The sequence below is a fragment of the Podarcis vaucheri genome (assembly GCF_965113315.1).
Source record: "Podarcis vaucheri genome assembly, chromosome: 1".
Taxonomy (NCBI): Eukaryota; Metazoa; Chordata; class Lepidosauria; order Squamata; family Lacertidae; genus Podarcis; species Podarcis vaucheri.
Window position 1 is genome coordinate 1,706,565 of NC_138759.1, and position 18,116 is coordinate 1,724,680.

General features: G+C 48.5%; 2 protein-coding genes across 11 annotated transcripts in view; both read left to right on the top strand.

The window, feature by feature from the left end:
- The first annotated feature begins 244 nt into the window (after positions 1-244).
- Positions 245-13,282, top strand: LOC309536150 (uncharacterized protein C9orf43 homolog). 6 transcript variants are annotated; one of them, XM_082230062.1, is made up of 14 exons: positions 371-393; positions 1,885-2,095; positions 2,818-3,136; positions 4,024-4,205; positions 4,562-4,739; positions 5,317-5,416; positions 7,031-7,167; positions 7,652-7,712; positions 8,201-8,292; positions 8,569-8,848; positions 10,590-10,650; positions 10,762-10,922; positions 11,686-11,818; positions 13,008-13,282. In XM_082230062.1, exons 4-14 carry the CDS (start codon positions 4,043-4,045, stop codon positions 13,127-13,129), a joined length of 1,488 nt encoding a protein of 495 aa, XP_082086188.1. In that variant the 5' UTR covers positions 371-393; positions 1,885-2,095; positions 2,818-3,136; positions 4,024-4,042; the 3' UTR covers positions 13,130-13,282. The 6 variants fall into 6 exon arrangements, with proteins under 6 accessions (XP_082086189.1, XP_082086188.1, XP_082086191.1 ...); XM_082230065.1 differs by lacking the exon at positions 2,818-3,136 and having other exon boundaries at positions 8,569-8,589; positions 8,626-8,848; XM_082230061.1 differs by lacking the exon at positions 2,818-3,136.
- The window catches only part of RGS3 (regulator of G protein signaling 3), a 77,085-nt gene continuing 72,143 nt past the window's right edge, over positions 13,175-18,116 (top strand). For 3 of the 5 annotated variants that reach the window (XM_082229773.1, XM_082229774.1, XM_082229775.1), the window contains exons 1-2: positions 13,428-14,008; positions 15,024-16,651. The gene's annotated coding sequence lies outside the window, so the exon portion shown is untranslated. Of the gene's footprint in view, positions 13,353-13,427; positions 14,009-15,023; positions 16,652-18,116 lie in introns of those variants that run through there. The other 2 variants (XM_082229771.1, XM_082229772.1) reach the window with 2 other exon arrangements.

Genomic DNA, 18,116 nt, shown 5'->3' on the forward strand with positions numbered 1-18,116 from the left:
AGGAAGGAGGGCGCCTCGTCGCCGCCACCACGCTTCCGGCTCCTCTGCGGCTCTTTCCCCTCACGCCGCCCCGCAAGCGGCGCCCGCGAAGGAGCCGCGGGAATGGGGCGGGGGGGCGAGACCCTCGACACGCTTCGCGTCGGAAGCTCCCACGTGGAAAGCCTGACGAGGCCGAGAACTACGGCCTCCGCGGCCCTGGTCCCGCATATGGCGGCGGGACGAAGGGGAGCCGGAAGTTGGGGGCCGCCAAGCGTGCGCCGCTCGTCGGCTTTGCTAAGAAGTCCTCCGCGCCTCTCTGTCCCGCGCGATGCACTCTGGGAAGAGAGACGAGAGATTGAGAGGGAGGGCGCTTGACGTTGCTTAGCAACCAGAGAGCGGCCCGTCTTAGCGCAGGTGGGGGAGAAAAGGCGGGAGAAAAGGGCGGGAAAAGGGGCGGGGGGAGGGGAGCCCCGGGACCTTTTCCTCACAGAAAAGGACGGAGGGGGGCGAAGGAGCCCCTGAGCATGCACAGAGTGCTCCCCCCTCACACACAAACACCTCGCTGGTGGACTCTGAGACTCCGTTCCTCTCCTTCTCAAACTCTGTTTTCCTAAATCTCCTTCCATCTGGAGACCTGGAGCCGCTTGGCAGCATAAGGGGCAGGGGGGGGGGAAGGGGGAAATCAAGGTTATGCGACCCCCCAGCGAGGGGAGTTTGTAATGTTTGAAGTTTTATTCTGTTTTTGGGGTTCTGTTGAAAGCCGCACAGATTAAATAAATTATTATTTAACAATAAACAACTATTATTAATAATAATAATAATAAATTTAATTTATATCCCGCCCTCCCCAACTGAAGCTGGGCTCAGGGCGGCTAACAACAATCAAAATAATCCAGCATTCTAAAAACATTCAATTTAAAATTACGGTAATTAAAATCAAGTTAATGGCAACCATTGGGCAAGAGTTCCGTGAAGATTGCCAGAGGAGGGGGTCAGGCTGTGCCTTGGGCCAAAGGGCCTGGTGGAACAGCTCCATCTTGCAGGCCGTGCGGAAAGATGTCAAGTCCCGCAGGGCCCTGGTCTCTTGTGACGGAGTGTTCCACCAGATCGGGGCCACAGCCGAAAAAGCCCTGGCTCTGGTTGAGGCCAGCCTAACCTCCCTGTGGCCTGGGACCTCCAAGATGTTTTTACAGTGGTGCCTCGCAAGACGAAATTAATCCGTCCCGCGAGTCTCTTCGTCTAGCAGTTTTTTCGTCTTGCGAAGCAACCTTATTAGCGGCTTAGCGCTATTAGCGGTTTAGCGGCTATTAAAGGCTTAGTGGCTATAAAAGGCTTAGTGGATTAGCGGTTAAAAGGCTATTAGCGGCTTAGAAAAGGGGGGGAAGCGGGGAAAAATCGGAACACTCGCAAGACATTTTGGTCTTGCGAAGGAAGCCCATAGGGAAAATCGTCTTGCGAAGCAGCTCAAAAACGGAAAACCCTTTCGTCTAGCGGGTTTTCCATCTTGCGAGGCATTCGTCTTGCGGGGCACCACTGTAGAATCATAGAATCATAGAATCATAGAGTTGGAAGAGACCACAAGGGCCATCGAGTCCAACCCCCTGCCAAGCAGGAAACACCATCAGAGCACTCCTGACATATGGTTGTCTGTATTTGCAGACCGTAAGTTCCTCTGTGGGACATACCAGGAGAGGTGGTCCCGTAGGTACGAGGGTCCTAGGCCGCATAGGGCTTTAAAGGTTAAAACCAGCACCTTAAGCCTGACCCTGTACTCCACCGGGAGCCAGTGCAGCTAGTATAGCACCGGGTGAATGTGACCTCGCAGCGAAGACCCCGTAAGGAGTCTCGCCGCGGCATTTTGCACCCGCTGGAGTTTCTGGGTCAGTCTCAAGGGCAGCCCCATAGGGTCTCCTTTGCCTCCCCCCTCACAACAGCCCTGCAAGGTTGCCTTAGGCAGAGACACGGTGGGTGAGCAGCCAAAAGCTTCGTTTCTGAGCGGGCGATTTGAACCCAGAGCCCCCTGGTCTGAAAATGATTCTGGCACCATTCTCATCACATGCACACAATAAAAAATTAAATACAAGTTGAGGAGCAGCAAGTATCGGCGTAGCCAAAGGTTTGAACTACCAGCTCCTAATACCTGTAACTAAAAGTTTGTGTTTGTGTGTGTATTTTAAAACGTGCAATAAACTTTGCAGTTCTAAACTAACTTTTTTTTTTAAGTGATGAAAGAAAACTGTGCAAAAAAACACAAGAAAGATACGCAATGAGTATAATGAGTTACAGTGCCATACATTATTATATTTGTATATATAAATATTATTGTTCTATGTGATCATTAGAAACCTACTATATTCTGTATAAGGGACGCGGGTGGCGCTGTGGGTTAAACCACAGAGCCTAGGACTTGCCGATCAGAAGGTCGGCGGTTCAAATCCCCGCGACGGGGTGAGCTCCTGTTGCTCAGTCCCTGCTCCTGCCAACCTAGCAGTTCGAAAGCACGTCAAAGTGCAAGTAGATAAATAGGTCCCACTCTGGCGGGAAGGTAAACGGCGTTTCCGTGTGCTGCTCTGATTCACGAGAAGCGGCTTAGTCATGCTGGCCACATGACCCGGAAGCTGTACACTGGCTCCCTCGGCCAGTAAAGCGAGATGAGCGCCACAACCCCAGAGTCGGTCACGATTGGACCTAATGGTCAGGAGTCCCTTTACCTTATATTCTGTATAAACTCCTTCCAAACGTCAATATATTTAAATAAACCTTTCACATTTCTACACTAACTTACCTGCGAGTTTGCCCTGCTGAATTCCATTGGATTTATTTATTTAATGCCTATAGACATCCTGCCATTCTCCCAGATTGGGACTCAAGATGGCTGACAGCGTATTTCAAAACACAGAGTAACAAAAACAAACCACTTAAGATGACCGGTAAAAGAATAAAGCCAGCCTTGAAATAACAATTGTCCTGATAGCGGACTTACTTCCGAGTAGATGCATATGGGATTGGCTCTTCCCCTACACATGCCACCTGTTTTATATGGTCAACAACTCTGCAAGCTAAGTTAGGCCAGCAGAGAAAGATGGAGGGGAAGCCACCAGCCCCAGGCCACCGGGAACCAGGCAGCTTCCCCTCCCATCCGTGGCTGTTGTGATCAGTGAGGAAGGTCTTCTGGCCCTGGGCATCTCTTGGTTTAAAAAGCACAACAACAACTCTCTTGCACCCACTTCGTCTCTTTTTAAATGTTGTGTCTGCCAGGTCAGGATTTCACCAGCAGCAGATGAGGGAGTCAACCAACATCTCTGGATTGTGTCCCTTTGGACTAAAGAGAACTTTTATAGATGAATGTTCTTCCATACTTCTAAATACGATATATTTTTTGCATATACTGTATGCAGTCAAAATGGCTGCTCCAAAGTAAGAACCCAGTTTAAGGTGTCTTAAAGGAGGGGGAGGGAGTTTTTATGCATGCAGGTGTGTATTTATTTTGTAAAGCGACGTGTGATCCTCAGATGAAGGGTGGTATATAAATTTGATTAATAAATTACTTTGCCAGCTTTCCCCTTTGCAAAGGCTAAGGGCAAGTAACCAGAGGAAGGTTTTGCCATTTTTTCTTTAGGAAATAAGCAGGCTATTGGATGGGAAACGAATGGCTTGAACACCTCTTGACTTGCCCTGGTTGCCTTGATTTCTGCTCATATGATTTGGACCAGGAAAGTTCTCTCCATCTGAATGAAGGGGAGGTTCTCTCTCAGGCTTAGGCAGCACTCAGGCTCCTAACTAGCACATTGAATTGCATCTGGAATACTAAAGACCCAAGACTTAGCTATACAGCTGTAAATATGTTTTAAAATGCAATATACAAATGTGGCACTAGATGGTAACAGTGAGCTATGCAAAATTCATTGTATTTTTTCAAAACATTAAAAAAAAGCATTTCCACAGCGTTTTTTATATGTGTGCAAATTCCACCCCAGTGGGGTTCTAACCAGCAGCAATCTGTCCCTTCTGAAAAATTTGCTCACTGTTTCCCCTTGTTTTCAGGCTGCTCTAGAAAGCCAGGATGGCGACCATCGATGCCAGTCAGTGGGATGAAACCATTTGTGATATGATTGCCTGCCAACACCCTCCTTGCTGGGAGGCAGTCCAGAGGATCGTGAAAGGGCAGCCCCGGATCATGTTGAGAAGCCTTGACTCTCCGGAGGGAGATTCCCCCGAACCTGACGGTAAGCCAGAGAAACTCTCACCCTGCACATTACGCTAAATTTATTGATGAAATTTATATATCGCCCTTCATCCGGAGATCACAGGTTTACAGTATGAAAACATAAATGATGTAACGTAATAACAAATAATAACAATTTAAACAGCAACCTCCTCACTGTTTAAAAGGCCCAAGATGATGATGATGATTAGTTATTAAATGTATATGCTTCTGGTAGCGATTGGATGCCAAACCATACTAGCTAAGTTTGACCCTATAGCTGTTGCCAGCAGTAAGCTGGAAGTGTCGCCACTCATTCCTTTCTGCCTTTCCTTCTGTAGCTGGAGGGCTCTTCTCTTTGGTTTTTCCGTGTTTCAGATGAACTGCCGACACTAAAGATTGTGGACCTTCCCCTCAACTATTCTCAAAGAAATCAGATAAGATGTGCTGAAAGTTTACTTTCCATCTCGAAAACTATCTCAAGCATCAAAGGTTCTAGAAGTTACTCGAATACCACCCTGAACAATGCTTTGATGCCCCCAATTTCACGAATCAGGTTAGCACACCGAGATTTCCCATAAATATGTGCTTCTGGAATCACAGGCTTTGGGTGTCTGATGTTTAATGCATTCTTTTGCTGCTCCCATGAATTAGATCCATTTTGGTGCCCTTGGCAAAAAATCCTCATGACAGCCACACCCCCCCCCCAACAGACAGAGGAGGTATCTATAGCAGGAAATATAACCTACCATGACACTTGCCTGCACAACCCCCATTGAAACAAACTGGAGCTGAGCAGATACGTTGCAGTATCATTGTGGAAACCCCATATGTTTAAACTAGGCTTGCACAAAATAAAAAAATTCCTTCCAGTAGCACCTTAAAGACCAACTAAGTTAGTTCTTGGTATGAGCTTTCGTGTGCATGCACACTTCTTCAGATACCATGCACACAAAAGCTCATACCAAGAACTAACTTAGTTGGTCTTTAAGGTGCTACTGGAAGGAATTTTTTTTATTTTGACTATGGCAGACCAACACGGCTACCTATCTGTAACTAGGCTTGCACAGTTGAGCTTACTGGTGGGTTGTGCCCTGTGTCAATTCATGCTTTTGCCCATGTGGTTTTTCCAGTTCCGAAAGGTATCCCTTCCCAGGACTGAACTCCAGGATGGAAACTCGTGCTTCCCACTCCTCACCGATAAGTTTCACCTGCTTGAGGCAAGCTGAGAAAGTGAGTTCTCTGGATTGCTGGGAAGCCGGCTGTGGGTTGGGAGGTTGGAGAGAGACAGTAGGTCAGGAGGGGCAACTTACACATGGCCAGGGTCTTGCTGGCTCAGCAGCAGTAAGCACTTCCAGGAAGAGGCTGCTTCACGCTGCACTCTCTCCCTCCCTCCCTCCCTCTCTCTCTCTGGCTGCTTCCAGAAGCGAAATCTAAACAGTGGCTCCACAACACACTTCACACAGCATAATAGCTGAAGCATTGCCTACCAGCCCTTTAATTGGTAATTTCCTCCTAGCTTTGGATACAGTTGGCACTTTAATCGATTCCTTTCCCTTTGTAGCCTGAGTGCTCCTACCTCCTGCTTTTCAACTTCCTATATATTTTTATTACTCTGATTGCCCACTTAACGACATTGATTACTGCAGTTGCTCAATGGGATTTCTTTGTAAACAATTAGAGCCTTAGGATTAGAAAGGGACCTTGAATTCCATCTAGCCCAACCCCCTGCTGATGCTGGAAACTCACCACAATTGCTAGTTAAATTCATTAATTTCCTTTAACGTGCAGTTGCCCAACTTTTGTTATACAGTGGTACCTTGGGTTACATATGCTTCAGGTTACATACACTTCAGGTTCCAGACTCCGCTAACCCAGAAATAGTGCCTTAGGTTAAGAACTTTGCTTCAGGATGAGAACAGAAATTGTGCTCTGGTGGCGCGGCGCCAGCAGGAGGCCCCATTAGCTAAAGTGGTGCTTCAGGTTAAGAACAGTTTCAGGTTAAGAACAGACCTCCAGAACGAATTAAGTACTTAACCCGAGGTACCACTGTATACCTCCTGCCCAAATAATGCTTGGATATGCATAATGGGAGAGCTCATAGCCTTCCCTAAACTCCTAAAACAGTCTTTATGTTATACATCTTTCTTTTTATCTCACACATGCTGTTTACTTACAGCATTGCTGAAACCTTGGAGAGCTCCTGACGCTGAGCTGGCTGGGCCCCAAAGGCATGACTTGGGGTAAATCAGCTTCCTGTGTTCCTAAGCAGGCAAGAGCTGTGTGTTCCTTCTTGCCAGCTACATTACAAAGATTATTTAATGGCCAGCCGTGGCACTCCACCCATGAAATATTGCAAACATTGGCAGAAGCAGCTGCAGAAACCACTTCTTGGGAAATCTTAGTTGTGGTTCCCTAGTGACCTTGTACAGTGGTGCCTCGCAAGACGAAATTAATTCGTTCCGCGAGTTTTGTCGTCTTGCGGGTTTTTTTGTCTTGCGAAGCACGGTGTCGGGAAAGTTTTGGAAAAGCTTCAAAAATCACCAAAGTCTTCAAAAACCTCAAAAAAGGCTACCACACCGCGTGCTATGAGTTGCTCCTTGAAGTCAAGTCGCAACTGTATTAACGGTGTTAAGAAAAAGGAAACAAACTCGCAAGACGTTTCCGTCTTGCGAAGCAAGCCCATAGGGAAAATCGTTTTGTGAAGCAGCTAAAAAAACAAAAAACCCTTTCGTTTTGCGAGTTTTCCGTCTTGCGAGGCATTTGTCTTGCGAGGTACCACTGTATAAGCTCTTTGGGGGCATTTGGCTAAATAGAGCATCTCATTTTCCCACATGTATATGATAGATACAGGTGACAGACTTCAGTGAGTCGGCTGTGCACGGGCTGTGCACACACCTGCCCCCCTGTGGAAGCTTGGTGGTCACATGGGTCCCAGACAGGCGCCACAGGCTTCTGCGACCTGAGAAGCCGGCCACAAGAGGGTACGTAGCAGGATGCGGGTCCACATTGCCCCATGTGCATCTTAAGGGTTTCCCCTTGTGCTGGAGGCCGCTGGAAGCTTCAGTGGCATGAACTTCCCCGATGGCTCACTTATTTATTTCTTACATCTTTATTCTCCTTTTCAGCCAGTCTAGTCAGGCCCCCTAAAAGCAGCTCACACTAACTAAAATCCAAAATTAAAACTGAATGCCATGTACTCTGTGGGGAGTGGGGAGTCTCAGCTGGGTATAATAATAATAATAACAAGACATTATGGCAGGGGGAGCTTGACCGAGGGTTTCAGTGGCTGGCTGAGAGGGGAGTTCTCTGCTGGAGAGTCCTCCTTCCCTTCCCTGCCTGCCTGCCTGCCTTCCTCTCTCCTTCTGATAGCCTCAGCAATGGTAGCTGAAGGGCTGGGTGTAGGAAGTTGCCTTACTAGAGACGAGAGTTTGCAAGAAGTTAACTGTGGGGCTTCTCTTTTATTAGAGTGTGGGTGAAAGACCTTGCTTCGGAAAGCACCCTCATGGTTGTGGAGAAGAAGGAGATGGTAAGTTGAGCTTTTTGCACTGCCTAGATCTTGCTCCTGCTTTCTAGGTCAGAAGCCGCTGCCTCTTTCCTTTTCTTGGTGTGCTGATCTGGCTCCTGTGCCTTTAATGGCAGCCTGAAATGTAACTGTGAAGCTTTTTCTGGCATTGGGTGAAAGTGCTGAGGGAGCACTCTGCCTGCTACGTTTTTGTTGGCTGCTGATAAAGGCAGGGGAAGGTCTGGGTGTCCCACTTCCAAGCTGTTCCAAGTCTACAGCCGGGGGGGGGGGGAGAGATTCCGTCAGGCTGAATTCTGTGGCAGCAGATACTCAGTGACGTTGGGTTTGGAGCAAAGAGCCTGCCTGTTCCAGGGTGTTTGTGTGAGTGCCAGCTGCCAGTGGATGGACCTGGCTTTTTGGAGGGAGTGGGAAGGGCAGAGGTGGTAGGAGCAGTGGGAGAGTGTTTGTGGCTTTCCTCTCCTCCCGCCGACTGGAATTACCTCATTTCACAGAAAAGAAAAAAATCGAATAAAGTTCCTACAGGTGGTCAGCCCTACCTCCTTCATCTAAGGAAGAAGCCAAAGGAACCTGCCAATATGCCGAGGTCAGCTCCTAAACCACCATTTCCCTAACAAGGGCTCATGCCTCTGAAAGAGCCAGGCCTGTATCTTGGTCCACAGGCTTTGGTGTCCTGACCCCTAAGAGCAAAGAGAACCCTCAAGAAGCCCATGAGCCTGGAAGCACCACCAGCTTCCTCCTCCGGGGCTTGGCCAAGTTACTCCAAATTCTGCTTGAGAGGCAGAAACTGCAACAGCTGGGTGGGGAGCAGAGTGTGGTCCCCATTCTGTACTCATCGTGTGCTGCTGTTTTTGCCATAAAGTATCCTTGCAGGTAAAGAAAAGGATCCCAAGGGAAGCTTCCTTGTGAGTAAAGAAAGGGATCCCAAGGGAAGCCTCCTTGTGAGTAAAGAAAGGGATCCCAAGGGAAGCCTCCTGGGGGAGAAGAGCTTCTCATCCTGTCACTCACAGCTGGCTCCTGTTGCGCCCCCCCTGCCTCGCTGCAAGAGCCTCCTGCATCTAGTGAACACGAGGGGGGAAGTGGCAGCCAGGAAGGAGGAGCTGGAGTCCCTCTTCACTGTGCAGAAGGCACCCAGTGCAAAGGTAAGCAGTAACTGGGAGGGAGTTGGTTGCGTGGGTCCCTATGTTATCATTATAGGGAGTCAGATAAGGTGTGCCTTTGGCCTGATGGTCTCATGTTCAAAACTCCTACTGTGGTACTTCGGGTTACAGGCACTTCAGGTTACAGACGCTTCAGGTTACAGACTCCGCTAACCCAGAAATAGTACCTCGGGTTAAGAACTTTACCTCAGGATGAGAATAGAAATCACGCAGCGGCAGCGGGAGACCCCATTAGTTAAAGTGGTACCTCAGGTTAAGAACAATTTCAGGTTAAGAATGGACCTCCAGAACGAATTAAGTTCTTAACTTGAGGTACTACTGCATTGTGTTCAAGCACTGTTGCTTTTCACATTACGGCATCCTTGACACACGGATAAGGTGGGGTAGGGGAGGCAAGCGCTTCTGACTTGCCCTTCAGCTTTTACCTGCCTGCCTTGCCCTGCAGACCTGTGGGGCTCCTGATCTTCTGCCAGGGAGAGGACCCCTGCCTCCCCACTGCAGTGCCTCAGTGGCCTTGGGACCATCTGCCTGCCGGACCTGCCAAGACCCCTTGTGGGATTCTTTGGCTGGAGTCCTGGGGATGTGGCCTTTCATAAGAAGCTGTGACAGAGGTGTGCAGGCTTCCTTCCCTGTGTTCCCTAGAGCAACCGTCTATTGCTCCTTCAGCTGATGCCATAATCCAGGCAGTGCTTCTGGGGCAGTGTGGTGCTCAGCAGGGATGCAGGTTTTACCATGTGCATCAGTGACTCCACGGTGTTCTTGTGGAAAGGGAGAAAATGCCTTTAGTTTCCACATGCAACAACTTTTTAGACATTTTGTTGCTGTTATAGAGTCATATAGAATAGGAGAACCCACGAGCACAATCCACAAGTCTTTGGGAGATAAGATTATAAGCCTATGATGACTCCTCAGTTCACCCTGCCTCTAGTACCCAGCCTGACTTTTGTGGGTTCTTTGCATGAGGAGAGCTTTTAGTCAAGCAATGTGCTTTTTTATGTGTGTGTTAATTTTTTTTTATTATATGTGCTTTTGTGGTTGTAAGCCCCTTTGAGACACCTTAGTAGGATGTGACAAGTAAATGTGATAATCATAATAGAAACAGAAACAGCACACCTTGGTGTGTCTGTGACGTGTCATTAAGAAATTGTATGCATTTATTGGCCCATCAAGCAATCCTACAAGAAGTGGGAGGGAACAGAGTCCGCTGGGGCCAGGAATGAGTGCAGCTGTAGTCTCCTAAAAGCTGTATCAGACAAAACCAAATCTACCAGGGAAGAGATCCTTGTGTGGAATGAAAAGGTTCATAGAATCCCCCCTTGGGCTGACCCAATAAAGACACACCTATTTTGCAATTGTGGGCTGGGGGAAGGAGGGTTGCAGAAGAGGAAACTGGATGATACTTCTACATCTCCAGTTCATTTCCTTTGCACCAGACCCTTGTAAGGTGGAGAAAGCACAAATATCCAACTAGCTATCTATTCCAAATTGGAGTTTCGTTTTGAAGTCGTACCAGGTAAGGATGCTAGTCCAGTTTCTCCTCCATCCTGTTACTGACATGTGGTTTTGAAACATGATGTGTTGGCGGCTCAGAACCAGGTTCCATCTCACATGTTTGCTTTTGACTCAGGGGTGGTTTTTATTGCATTTGGCTTGCAAGAAACTCATTGAGAGGAATAATCGGCTCTAAACTGTGTCCTCTTCTCCCTTCCCCTCCATTCTTTAGATTCCCATGAAAGAAAATCTCCTGAGACGGACCCCAAGCCAACTAAGATTTGCCTTAAGAGGTTTGGATAGCATACTTCTAGCTGTAGGTACTGCCTAAACCTAGCTGTGGGGGCAGGCACCCAAGAGATTTTCTAGGGAAGACTGAGCTGTGTGTTCCGGTTTTGCTCTAGACTCTGTGGCTTTCAGGCGTCCAATGCCCATGCTGGTAGAGCAGCAGGAAGTTGTGGATCCCCCTTGCAGTGGAGGAGGAGGAGGAGGCAGCCTCCCAGACAAGGCCCAGCTCTTCCAGGAAGGCATAAGAAGTGCTGTCAGAGCAGGGCAGATCTCTCAGGTGGGTTAAGAAACTCCATTTCCTACGCAGGCACCAACTGGGTATGTGGAATTTGAACAGTGGTAATCGAGAAGATGGGTTTTTTGAGAAAGCAACATGGTAGAACAACTTGCTAGAGGCTAGAGAGGTGGGCTTGTTTTGTTAATTATTAAAATGTAAGATATAGAAATGCAGGACAAGCAAAGGAAATATTTTGTAATGTGTAATAATGAATAAAAGAGTGAATTCCCCTCCCCAATCCATTGCATGTCTTTTCAGGATGAATTTGAGTCTTCCATGGTCCAAATTGGGCAAAAGGTGTGAAACATGTATCCCCAAACTGGATATTATATGGGGGGGTACTGTTCTCTGCTGCATAATTAAGGTTTCCATCACTCTGTCCCTCACCGGGCCATAACAGACTATTTTTAAAAGGGTACCTTATTTATTCACCCCATCTGATAACAACCATCCCATTTTTGAACTTCCATAGACCATGTTGTTGTTGTTGTTGTTGTTTAGTCGTATATTTGTGTCCAACTCTTTGTGACTCTTCCATAGACCATAGATTCTGCCTTTGGGAAAGTTCTCAGAAGACACCATGGTGGTATTTTAAAGATGTTGTTGTCCTTAGCCATGAGGGCTAGAAATGCAGACATTTCAGACACTTTAGGTTTAGTGTGTGTTTTGGTTCCTCAGTCAAATCTCTTGGGCAAATCTTGGGCAAGCAGTCCTAAAGGGTGGGGTAGAGCGATCCATCATTGCCACTTATTCTCCTTCTCAGCCTGCAGAAAACAGCAGAACACAGGTGCCGCCGCCACCACCGCCAGCAACGGCTGCCACTGCTGCTGATGGGCAAAAGCCCTCGATCAAGTTTGAGTCGCACAAGAGCATCCCGGGCGCTTTGTACATGGAGGGTGAGTGCTGCCAGCATCTTCTGCCTTGTGGCAGCTCTTGCCATGCACTGTGCTGTGGAATGGAAAGGTGGGCGGGTGGGTGCAGGCACACCATCTAGGGAGGGGCAGCCCCCACCCCAAAATGTAAATGTGCAAGCCAGGCCCCCCTCAAAGTTCTGCAGTGTCTTAACAACAGGCTAAATGAAGACCAGACCCCATGGGCTGTTGTTGGGGTTGGGCTGGAGAAAAAGGATGGGCAGAAGGCCAGCAGCCCCTTGGGCTCAGGCCATGGACCTCTGCAGGCTACTTTGCTTACTGAGTTGTTGTTGTTGTTTTTAATTGATAATCAAAAAGCCAGCAGTCAAATAAGAACAGCAATGACAGATGGACCGATAATTCGCCTGAGGGTGGGGTGGAGGGGAAGAGAAAAGAGGAGAGCTGTTCAGGTGCAGGAGAGCTGTGTGTTGATCCACATAGTATAAGCCTCTTTCCCAGCATGTTGCACACAACAAGCTCTTTCCCAGGGGACTTTGCAGAAGGAAACACAAGTGGCCGTGTAGAGGAAGGTCAGGTCCTGTGAGGCAGAGGAGCACTTCCCTCACTCAGCCCAGGGATCTGCTGGGCCTCCTCAGTCTCTGCCTTGTGGTGCTGCCCTTTGGTTGTGCTGTTTTCCTTAAGGACCTTGAGTACAAAAGTAGAAATGGAAGGGGGGGGGGGGAGCAAAGAGGAAGTGCTGTGGCAGAGGATGCTCAAGACATACTGTAAGTTTGTGTCCAATGCTATTGCTGCTCAGAGTAGACCTATTAAAATTAATGGGCCTGACCAACTGAGGTCTGTTAATTTAAATGGGTCTGCTCTGAGTATGATTTAGCTGGATACTTCCAACAGTAACAACAAATTTCTTCAAATGCATCAGTAGCAGGACACGCATCTCAGCAAGCAGTTGGACCATTGGATGGCCAGGGAGTCTGAGATGTTCTAAAATAAGGAAGTTGCAGTGAAGCCCAGTAGATCCTTGGTTTGTTCCTCAAGTGGACTGACCAGCCCCATGGTCAAAGGGAGACTCTCCTCCTCCCATACCCCTTTCCTGCCCTCCTCATGTTGGAAATCCTCAGGGGGGCAAGTTTTGATCACATGACCAGGAAGCCAGCGTTATGTTCATCCCTGTCCTTGTGCCTTACTCTGTTTCTGTTTCCCTCTTCTTCCACAGCTGATGGAGAGTTCTGGCTCAAGAGAGTGGCTCAGAAACAAGAGAAGACCCTCTTGCAGTTCCAGTCCATAAATCCACCTCCTCCTCCTCCCTCCCCACTCATGTCTGAGGCCAGCGATTAACCTCTAGGCCTGGCTTGAAGTGAAAAGGCAGCGGGGGGGGGAGGGGGCATGTGTAGGCAGCAGCCTACTGTAGAAATGGGTTTTTATTCCCCTTTATGAGGATCCCTGGTTGCTCTTCTTGGACTTGGAATCATTAAAATCCCAGCTCTTCCACTTTCCTGCCTGTGTGGCCTTGTCTCCAGAGGAAAAGTCCATGAGAATAGCTTCTTATAACAGCGCAAAGGTAGGAAGTGTGGTCACACCTTAGGATCTTCCACTTCATCAGGTGCATGAAGTAGCCTGAGGAGAACACTGGAGAATAAACCAAACTTGAAAACTGAGAATGAAATGTGTTTGGTAGACTAAGCTTACAGCAAAGGGGCGGGCGGCGGGCGGGTATCTGCTTTTGTCGAGGGAGAAGTCACACTCCGGCAGTAATTATTATTAAACCCTCAGAAGCGCAGTTTGCATGTGTTATTCTGCTCCAGTTCTGCAGAGCGTGCACTGCTCTTCCACCGTTGTCTTCTCATTGTTGCTTGGTCTGAGTCTTGCAAGCGAGTCCACAAAAGTCACTAGCCCATGGAAAATGTTAGTAGCCCCGTCTGCCCCATACTACCTGTTTGAATCGCTTGTGGCACATGGGTGGCCTGAAAGGAAGAAAAAGGGAAATGACCAACTCTTACTAGCTTTTTTCAAAAATGTCTTTGCCTGGAAGACTACTTTTTCTCCACAGACGACCAGAGGACACAGTGGCTGTTGAAAAGCCTAGTTTAGTGTAGATGCAACCTACACTCTAGTCCAGAAATGTAGTTTTTCCTCAATCCAGAGTCATTCATGCTCGTCCTCAACATACCACATTCGATCTAGATTGATCCTAGCATGATCCTGCCGTCTGCAAGGGTGAGTGTGGCTGCTTGATACGCGTTTGGAAATGTTCCCCTTGATTAAGTTATAGAATCATAGAATCATAGAGTTGGAAGAGGCCACAAGGGCCATCGAGTCCAACCCCCTGCCAAGCAGGAAACACCATCACAGCACTCCTGACATATGGTTGTCAAGCCTCTGCTTAAAGACCGCCAAAGTAGGAGACTCCACCACACTCCTTGGCAGCCAATTCCACTGTCAAACAGCTCTTACTGTCAGGAAGTTCTTCCTAATGTTTAGGTGGAATCTTCTTTCTTGTAGTTTGGATCCATTGCTCCGTGTCCGCTTCTCTGGAGCAGCAGAAAACAACCTTTCTCCCTCCTCTATGTGACATCCTTTTATATGTTTGAACATGGCTATCATATCACCCCTTAACCTCCTCTTCTCCAGGCTAAACATGCCCAGCTCCCTTAGCCGTTCCTCATAAGGCATCGTTTCCAGGCCTTTGACCATTTTGGTTGCCCTCCTCTGGACACGTTCCAGTTTGTCAGTGTCCTTCTTGAATTGTGGTGTCCAGAACTGGACACAGTACTCCAGGTGAGGTCTGACCAGAGCACGCCTTTCCCTCCTTGCACGTGTCCCAGGAAGGAAGAGGGGGTGGCGTTCCTGCTATATGGCCATCCACCATTTCACTGAGCCAGTAGGACTGCCTACATCGGTTTGCAAGTGGACACACTGCAGGGTAACACAAAATCAATCTGCAGTGAGCTTTTATTTTTGGAATGGAACCAGTTTCTCAAGAAGTGCTTTTCAGGGGCTGGGCAAAAAGTATGTGATTGATCTATATTGTGGGTGGGCTGCGTAGAAAAAGCAAGCACTCGGTTTCCATTGATTGTAGGATAAAATTCTTGCATAGGGCAATGAATTAACACAAAGCAGGTGAAGCCAGGTTTTGTTTCTCCCTGCTGCTCTGAGAAGTAGGAAATTCAGGGAGGAGACTAGGAACATCCTGAGGTTTTAGAAATAATGACCCTCTTCTCTCATGGCTTAGGATGGCGGTGCAGGCTCCCTGGGAGGAGAAGGCAGCCACTTTGCTCTTCCCTGGTTTGTTCTTGGGTGCAGCTTGTGACTGAGGAGGAGAGAGCAGAACCACGAACCAGAGCTTGGATGACAACCTGAGCTAAACCATGGTTTACTGAGGAGCCACAAAGCGGGCGGGAGCTCCTGGAAGGGCAGGCAGGACTGTCGCATAGTTTGACTTATCATGTCACAGTGTGAACCAGTGCATTTTAAAAACGACTATTGTGTACAAATGGACAGGGAGGCCTTTCTTGGCTCCAGCCCTGCCCTGCCCATCCAAACAACTGTTTTTGTTGACATTTGCACTGCATGCTGTATTCCAAGCATAGTCCCATGACAGAATTGTGCAAGAATATTAAGCTGCTGACGGTTCTATTTTCAGTGCTTTCCCAGGCATCCCTTGTGAGGAATTTGCCTTTTTCATCGCTGGCACTGGAGCTCAAGTTCTCCTTCCGGGGGGGGGGGGGTGACTTCCAGTTCATATCCTTATATATACGAAGTTTCCCCAAATGGGCATCACTACATGGAATGGAATCAAAAGGTATTTGCCCCTTTCCATTTCCTGCTCACCCAGTTTGGAGAGACTCTTTTGGAGCTCTTTGCAACCCCTTTCTCCTTTTTTAACCACCCTGAACAACCTGCCAACTCAACCCCCTCACCCTGCCCCCCAAACTCCAGATCATTTGGGAAGAAGTTGAAAGACCCTTGCTGGAGGAAAGAGCTTCACATCCTGCCCCCTGGCTCCCATCCAAGCACCTATTTTGGCCTTGGCGGAAAGGTTTTCAGAAGAGGCCAAACCTTTGCTCCATGCTGGGGATTCTTTTGGCAGCCCTTCTAAAGTGAAGCCGCTGTGGACAGAGGCCCCTCTTGTCTCCCTCCCTCCAAGTTGCTGCTTCTAATCCCCACCCTCCTCCTGTGCTTTGGTCTCTTGGCATCAGACAGGACTGTCCGTTGCAAATGAGACTTAAGTTGGTTCCTCATTCTTGACTTGTGGCCTCTCTCACTCCTTGTTCAGTTCAGTGATCCAAGTAGCTTTGGACAAATAACGTTTGACAGTCCAGCCAAAAAACCAAACACCCAAATACCCCATATGCCTCCAGTTCTGGCAACCCTGGGAAGATTCCCAGGCATAACCATTTTTGACAGTTGCCATTTTTTATGTGCCTGGGTAAAAAAAGGTCCCTAGTTGTGCTATGATGGAGTTAACGTCCCTGACCAGAGGTCCTGGCAAATGATTTATGCTATTCTTGGACTGGAGAAGGGGGAGGCAGGTTATCCAGGTAGAAGGCAGGTTATCAAAAACTGCCTGCTAACTGGCCCTTTTCTGTTGCTTCCCAGGCTCTGAGGGGCAAAGTCCTCGCGGCTTGCTGGGGGTTCTCTTGGCAACGCTACCCTTCTGAGGAAAAGAGCCTTTTCCCAGGACTCCTCCCCCTCAAAGTTGTTAATTCTCCTTGTCTTCTCCCTCCCTCCCTCTCACTGGCTTCCATCCATGCTAGTCAGACAGTCCCAGTGCAAAAAGGCTTCCCTGCAGCTTCATCCCTTCATTCCTTGGAGAGCAGGCGGGTTCTTCTACGGGACGCTCACTTGCCTCGTCTGAAGGTAGGTTCCAGGTGGCCCCTCCCTAAGTACCCCTTTTGCTTGGCAACAGTTGTTTGGGGAGGCTGGTGTGATCTGCTTGAACTTGGAGTCCTCAGGCTTGGCTGCTAGTTTGTTTTTAAATATAACCCTGCTTTCTGCAAGGAGGTAGCTGTGCAAATCCAAGGTCTGGCGTTTGGAACAAGGCAGCAGCACAGGGGGCTGGTGAAGTGGGATGCTTTTCTGATGACCTGGAGTTTCCCTTGACACCAGTATGAAAACCAGGCACTCATGAGGTGAGTTGCTCTTGGCCTCGGTTTCCCATCTGCGAAATGGAGTGAATAGTGGGACTATGGCCTAGTAAGGCTTTGTGCGCTGTCCAGCATTTTAAAGCAGGAGTTGCCAGACTATGGTCCATGGACCCTGCCAGTGGTGTGTAAGCTTCATGCAGAGGGTCTGCAGTAGGTCTGTAAAAATGCAGTTTTTCCTTCTAGCACTGGCTGGCACGTGACAATTGCTGCAACAGGTAGAAAAATCACACATAGTCCGCCTAGACCATCAGGTGCTTCTCAAGTGGTCTGTGGGGAGAGAAATGTTTGGGAACCGTAGAATTTCAGAGTTGAAAGGGACTCTGGGGGAATATGCAGCTGTCCCTCACAGGGATCGAACCTGCGACCTTGGCATCATCAGCACCAGGCTCGAACCAAGTTTGTAAAATTATGCATAGTATGGAACTTGCTGCAGGAGACAGTAATTGCCACCAACTTGGAAGGCTTTAAAGGATTAGCCCAATCCATGGAGGAGGAGAGGGCTATTGGAGGCTGCTGGCCAGGATGGCTCTGCTCTGCCCCCACAACTGGAGGCAGCCATGATTCTGACTACCAGTTGCTGGAAGCCACAGGGAAGGAGAGTTGCTCTTGTGCTTGAATCCCGTTTGTGGGCTTCCAGCCGTCATCTGGTTGGCCCCTGTGAGAACAAGATACTGAACTAGATGGGCTTTGGTCCTGCTCCAGCAGGCTCTGCCTAACTTCCTATGCTTGATGCTCATTGCTGCACATCAATCTGATGCCAATCGTGGCTGCAGGAGCAAGCAAAGCTCTTGTTTTTCTGTGCAGTTGGCAACTCCAAAGAATGCAGTAAAAAGGCAGCGTCAGGAAGCTGTGCCTAAAAGATGGAGGGAGTTTCTAGGAGACACACAGTGGCATGTCGGCCAGGCCAAAAGGAAAGCAAGAGATGCTGCGGGCGGGTTGGTGGAGCAGAGAAGGCGGGAGAATTTAAGGGACGCAGAGCGGGTTATCCAAGGGGCTGTCTAGAAACCACTCCAAGCACCCTTGTCTGGCTGAAGGGTGTGTGTGTGTAGAAAAATGAGTCCCTGGAGGCTGAGAGAAGAAAGGGAAGCTCCCAGTTGAGACAAGAGAGCTTTGTATTTCTTCTCTCTTTTTGTTGGATTTTTTTAATTTTTATTTAGATTAATCTGTTTTTATTGTAT